The sequence below is a fragment of the Clytia hemisphaerica genome, unplaced genomic scaffold (assembly GCF_902728285.1).
Source record: "Clytia hemisphaerica strain Z4C2 unplaced genomic scaffold, Clytia hemisphaerica genome assembly, whole genome shotgun sequence".
Classification (NCBI taxonomy): domain Eukaryota; kingdom Metazoa; phylum Cnidaria; class Hydrozoa; order Leptothecata; family Clytiidae; genus Clytia; species Clytia hemisphaerica.
Genome location: NW_027103300.1, coordinates 1,382,117 through 1,388,813, shown reverse-complemented (window position 1 = coordinate 1,388,813; position 6,697 = coordinate 1,382,117). Strand labels below are relative to the sequence as shown.

General features: G+C 35.3%; 1 protein-coding gene across 1 annotated transcript; it reads left to right on the top strand.

The window, feature by feature from the left end:
- Positions 1 to 4,660: 4,660 nt before the first annotated feature.
- Positions 4,661 to 6,294, top strand: LOC136811751 (phospholipid phosphatase 1-like). The gene is given in 3 exon segments (XM_067068372.1): positions 4,661 to 4,881; positions 4,884 to 5,277; positions 5,621 to 6,294. Coding segments are annotated over 3 exon segments (936 nt in total). The 5' UTR covers positions 4,661 to 4,713; the 3' UTR covers positions 5,995 to 6,294.
- The last annotated feature ends 403 nt before the right edge of the window (positions 6,295 to 6,697 follow it).

The window sequence follows — 6,697 nt, the reverse complement described above, 5'->3', positions numbered from 1 at the left end:
AAGATCATTTGTCATATTTTGCAAGTCCAATAATAGGACATGTGATGTCATCATTTGGTTCTCGTCATCTGACCGACCCTGATTTACGGTCAGCAGGTAGAGTTGGAGAGTCGGAAAGTTTTTCCGCTGCTTTGCTGGATTTCCACTGTCGAGCTCTGCACGCTCTGTGTTTAAAAGTTTTCAAATCGAAGTAGAGAGCCGCATGCTAATGGAGAGTAAACCAAAAACACCAGTTTATCCACTGTTTCTTAATTTTAAAATTTGGATCAGTCCACACGAATTCCCTTTCAACAAGATGTATAGCTACTTCTTAACAGAAAAATATTTTCGACTGACCGGCCGAACGACTCCCACTTTTTAAAGTAGAAATGATGGGAACCAAACAGTTTTTTGCGATTCGCCTTTATCACAAACACGTCCAAGTCCAAAAAAGCACGATTGCATCCAGTCTTTATATCAAATTTATACAGTAGCTGTACTTTTGTAAACTTTATCAAATCCCAATAACATTATAACACCATCAATTCCCCTAGAGGCAAACAAGAAAAATATGTTTTTATTGCAAAAACTATTAAAAAGCAGCAATAAAAAGTATATATCAGAAAATTCAACATAAACAAAAACTTGAGCAAACGGCTTTAAACCTTCAAAGGATGTAGAAAAAGAATCCCCTTGACGAAAATCATGTGTTTGATTTGCCGAGCTAAAAAAATAAATGACAGAAATTGAAGCTTGCAACAGGTTTACACTGGAAATACTTTGGTACAACACTGACTTATCACATCTGACTATCGCTTGGTCGCCATCTTGAAACTACATTATGATCTGTAAAAACAACACACGCTAAAAGTACCCAAAAAGTTAACCCGATCGGAAGAAAGTTTAGAAATCAAAGTGAGATCGGAAAATCGGATTTTTTTTTTGCCGTCTTATGGAAAATTTTACCTATTTGAATGCTCAGCTTCGGCTGACCAATAATTGTTGAGAAATTTAAAAATGAATGGAAAACACTCTTTTGCAAATTGCCAAATCTTCCAAGCCCCCCTTAAAAAATTAACCCCCCTCCTTTTGTCCAAGCCACCCCTTTTATTTGAAATTTTCACAAGCCCCCCCCTTCTTTTAAATTCAGTAAAATTCTCAACCCCCCCCCTTTTTAAAGTACGGGCCGATTTTACTTTTGTTTTGAGTGGTTTCATTTTCCATGTAAAGCCGACATCTTAGCAACAGGGTGCACGCCCATAGTTACAGGGGTTTGTGCAAAAAACTAAACATATAAAATTTTCCAAATTTCCCATCTTGATTAAAGCAATGAAAAATGAAACTTTTCTATGTTTCACTTTTTTGCACCTATTTTTCTAATTGAAAATATTTAAGATTTTAAGTTCTTCTTTTATTCAAAGTCAACGATTTTTTACGGCACTTTGTTGACAACCTAACTCTTGCGTCAAATTCCCACTTTCTTCAGTAAATTAAAGATGAGTAAAAACCTAAGCCACGGATCATGGATTGAAACAAATATGTCGTGCAAGGCACTGAGAGGCCACGGGTGCCAAAAAGAAGGGTTGTTTGAAATGCGGCAACCTCATTGGTGGAAATTTGATAAACAGACTTTTGAGCGCGATGAACGAAAAAAAAGAAAAAGAAAAAAAGGAAAAAAAAAGAAGGTGTTTTCTTCACCTCATAACTGGGTCGGTGGAAAACATGGCTCCCATCCATGGACTACTCCATTGGTGTACCTGTTGGAGTACCCCGATATAATTCACAGACCAGAATGGGAAAACTCGTTTCTTGAATTACAGACCAACGATAAAACAAGTTCCAAAATAAAAGTTAGATAAATCTTAAGGGAAGAAATTTTTGCTGGAAGATATTTTTGGCGGAAATTATTTTCGCGAATTAACAAAAAAATTATTTTACTTTCCTAATAGAACAAATGTCATTGGCTGAAAATGACGTAATCTTTCAACTAACCAATCAATTATCGCCATACTAGCCCATGTTATCTTATGAAAATAGAAAACAACAGGCTTGATACTAATCCAAAACGGAAAATCGTGAAAATTAGTCTGTCTTTCTTTCATCTCTCTTTCCTCGGGTCTGCAAGATTTCTACTCAAATCGATTTTTAATGCATAGAGAGCGCTAGACAATATTACTGCGGCGATCTTGCTGACAAAATGAAAAACTTCTAATTTCTAGATTCTCATTATGTTATTATGTTATGGAATCACTTGAATTTCAAATACACCCCTGTCTCAGTGCCCCGGTGGCATGGTTTCAGTACATGATTTTTTCCTACGTCACTGCAGTAATCTAATTTTTATTGCACTCATTTGTAATCATCCTAAATGGCTTGGGAATTCAAGAACTGTTTTTTATTGTCGCTGTCTTTATTCAATTTATATCTCAATTCACAAATGAGTGCAATAAAAATTTGATTACTGCAGTGACGTAGGAAAAAATCATGTACTGAAACCATGTACTGAAAAAAATCATGTACTGAAACCATGCCACCGGGGCACTGAGACAGGGGTGTTCAAATAGAAGTCACCTACAAAACTAAAGAAATCAGTAATTCTATTATTTTCAAGCTCTAGGGCATAAAAACTAGGGTACTCCAACAGGTACACCAATGGAGTAGTCAATGGATGGGATCCATGTTTTTCACTGACCCCCTCATAACTTCCCAACTATGCTTCTAAACTGCTTAATTCTTTTTTTTTAATCAACAGAGATTTTATTAGAGAACACAATAAAAGAAGAATCAAGTTGATAGCTATTCTACAACCAAAGTTGTTGCTTTCTTTAAGAATCGAGGTCTGGTAAAATTTGTAAACAAAAAAGCTACCAGAACCAAAACAAAATTCCAACGGCTCACCTTCAGACAGCTGGCGGGCTTGAAGCAATTATTTGTTTAGGTCGCTTTTTTTTAGAAAATGCGGGGAAGAACAAGCTTTCTTTTCATACCCGTGGTTCTACGGGCCCCTGTTCAGCCTCGTTTATATATTGGTAATTATTTCAGATTTAAGTGTTTAAGACTTGAGTTTTAACCGTCGAGAAAAAAAAATTTTTTTACCCACTAATGTAGCTTTTTTAGATGCTTTCAAGCATTGGCTTTTCAATTATAAAGCTTGTTTTCCACCATTTTAAAATTGCTTCAATAGCGATTGCTATTTAAAACATGATGGTTGAGAAGTTTTTAACACAGACTGCATGTGTGTGTGCTTCCGCACCCCATTTTGGAATATTTTGGTGTGTGCCGCATTTTTGATTTGGCTTGGAAGAGGTTGGGCGCGTTTTGATCAAAACAGTTAGTGTTTAGTTTTAGTAATCCATTTTTCTTATATCTTTTGAAGTACTTTACCATTTCTCAAAATAGTGACCCCTCATTTTTTTCTTATGCTTAGGGCTATCAGATGCATGGCTCCGACTGGGGTTCTAGGTCCCCCTGCCAAATTTAGGTCCCCCTTGCGTACAAGGTCCCCCCAGCCTGATAAAACTTTAGGTCCCAGTAAAGGGGAAAAATTCTTATGGCATTCACAAAGCTCTATTTACATGTGTGTGCACTTTTAGAGAATGCAATTCACACTTTGCATGAAAACGGTTTAAAGAAATTAAAAACCAACAGTAAAGAAAAATATTTAGGAAGTGTTATTTAGCACCCAGAGTTACATAAACGCAGGTCCCCCCCAAGATAGAGCTCCCCCCACATGTCGAGAAAAACAAGCAGCTCCTACCTCTTATATGGCAAATTTTAGGTGTAGCTCCCCCGGCTCAGGCGGGGGGAGGGGGTGTGAGCCATAAGCTGAGCCTACTTTTGTTTCTTCTGATTAAGTTTGAAAATTTGGCTGACTCCCCTACTAAGAGAGTAAGCATTATTGTATATTGTTGAAATTGAAATGAGAAATAAGGTAAGTCTAGCCTAGTTTAACTGTCAGTTATAAAGTTGTTTATTAAAAACACATGAGAGCTTTTTACCTTGGTTTGAGTTTCAACTTCAACTGCAGAAACTTTAGATATAAAGTTGAAATGATAAAGTTCCAACATCAAATCTTTTTATCACGGTGTAATGAGGAGGAAGTATCTTTGAAAGTAGAGCTCAAGTCAAACAAAACATAGTTTGTGTGTTTTAAAGTTACATTAACTGTGTTTTTACATCCATTTGGAACTCCAAGCAGCTCCAAGCTCCGTGCACAGCTGGGAAATAGATCCATCAGAATAACAGTGCATGTGCGATTCTAACTACCGGAACTGTATTGAAAGTTGAGTTCTGACTACCACAACCTTTTAATGATAGTTCGTAGGGAATGGGCGTTTAGGGAGAAAAAGGTCCAAACCAAGTCCTTAGTCTATGTTTCTAATCCTATTTTTATTAGGGAATGTTTTCCACACACCAGCTTGCTTGTAGTGATTGAGAATTTGGATTTTTTTGTCATTCTTCGCATCAGAAAACACTAAGTACCTTTCAATGTTTTTTGAAAACTTTGAAACTTTAGGTTGGTATAGCTTGGGCTTTATTTTACTTTTATTTGTTTTGTTTAAGTAGCACACAGAATATATATGTATTCTTTAAAATTTAGCAAGGAAAATTTTACTTATTAGATAACTTTTGACCTAACCAATGAACCTGGTAATTATAAATGAAAAATATTTTTTTAGATAAAAAATGAATATAAAAGTTTGAAAACAGATTTGATAAAAATTACTTACAAAAATGAAGTTGGCAAAAGTTCTTTTGATTTTTATCAATGTTTTTGTTTGCTTATCCTTTGGGTTCTTTGTGTTAATGTTTAACCAGCTTGGGCAACCTTTTGTCAGGGGATTCTACTGCAATGATGAAAGTATCAACAAACCGTTCAAGGAGAGTACCATTCCCTCTACGTTGTCATTATATCCTGTATTCTTGGATTAGCTTGTTTCTTGTTTGCTGAATTTCTCAATTTTGTTGCGCCTCAACCAAAGGAATCCGGATCTTTTGGAAGACGCTTATGCAGGGTCAAGAAAATCGTTCTTGGGAATCTGACCATAACAATATTATGTTATGCAATGGGTATGGGAATCACAATGTTCATCACAGACATTGGAAAATATAGTGTTGGCCGTTTGCGACCACATTTTTATGACGTTTGTAAACCGGACTGGAGCAAATTGAATTGCACAAATACTGATGGTGTCGAAAATTATTTTGTTGGAAATGACTATTGTATGGATAAAGAAAATTCATGGAAATTTAAAGATGCAAGGCTGTCATTCCCATCTGGACACTCTTCCTATTCTGGTAAATGAACATTTTTATTTGGTGTTTCCTAACAATAAGTTTTTCAGGAAGTAGATTAATGCTGCGAATGATGTATGTACTGTAAAGGCATAAGAAACTTTTTGATCCTCAACAGAAATACTTTATGTTTTTTTTTTTCGTAAGTTTTGACATTTTCAATTTTGAAACTTATACTTTTTGGTTGCTTTAGGATTTTAACTGGTATGAACTTTCAAGATCTAAATCGAAATATCAAAATATTATGCCAACAAAAAAGTTTTTAAGGGCCTTACTGTATATTAAGTATAGGTTTGCCAAAATATCAAAGAAAATTTTAATATCTTTATTATAATATTATTTTCAGCTTTTATTGCAACCTTTCTGGTATTATACTTGGATCGATTTGTACAGTTATCAAACCCATTGATGCATTTACCTAAATTTTTCATCCAAACAGGATTAGCTTCAGCTGCAATATACTGTGGATTTTCACGCATATCTGATTACAAACATCATCCTACAGACGTCTTTGTTGGTCTAACCATTGGATTCTTTGTTGGTTTGATTGTATTTTTCTACATTCTGACAGGTTCTTGTTTGCCTTTATTGAAGCTGAAAGAACCAATTTCATTGTCAGTAAATGGGGATGAGCCACAAAGTATAAAACATTATGGCACTTCTGGCACAACACACCCAGATGAATTGTATCAAACTAGTGAAATTAATCAGCAAATCTAAAAAGATGTATTTTTTGCTTAAAATTATTTTTTGTATAAAAGTGCCTAATATTTTGTTAAAGTTCTTTATTGTTTATAAACTGTTTATGATTTTTTGTAAAGTTTTGAATACTTATTATAGCAGTGTAGACAGGGAGGGGTGCAAAATTTGTGGAGGAGAGCATATTTTATGACACTCTAATTATCTTTTTACATTATCATTACTATATTACTTATAATTACTGCTCTCCTACATAAATTTTGCGCTCCTCCTGTCTAGGCTACTGTTTTAGATTAATACATCATTAGAATTTTGTACACTCTTTTTGGACCTACCCCGGTGGGGTAGAGGTCCTTTAAATTAACCGATGTCCGTCCGTTCGTTCGTTCGTCTGTTCGTTCGTCCGTCTGTTACCAGCTTTTCTCAGGATTGGCTCATTAGTTTTTTTTGATTTTTGGCACAATGATGCAAAATGGTAATGCCCAAAATGTGACGGAGCCCGATTTTCGAAAAAAAATTATTTCCGGCCGAAAATGCCGGAAATATGCCGGAAAAACCGGTTTTTTGGCATTTTCTCGAGATTTCATCATTAGTTTTTTATGATTTTTTGCACAAAGATGCGTATTAGCAATGCCCAAAACTTGGCCGAGTCCGATTTTTGAGAAAAAATTTTTTCCGGTCGAAAATGCCGGAAATATGCCGGAAATCGCCATTTTTGCAGATT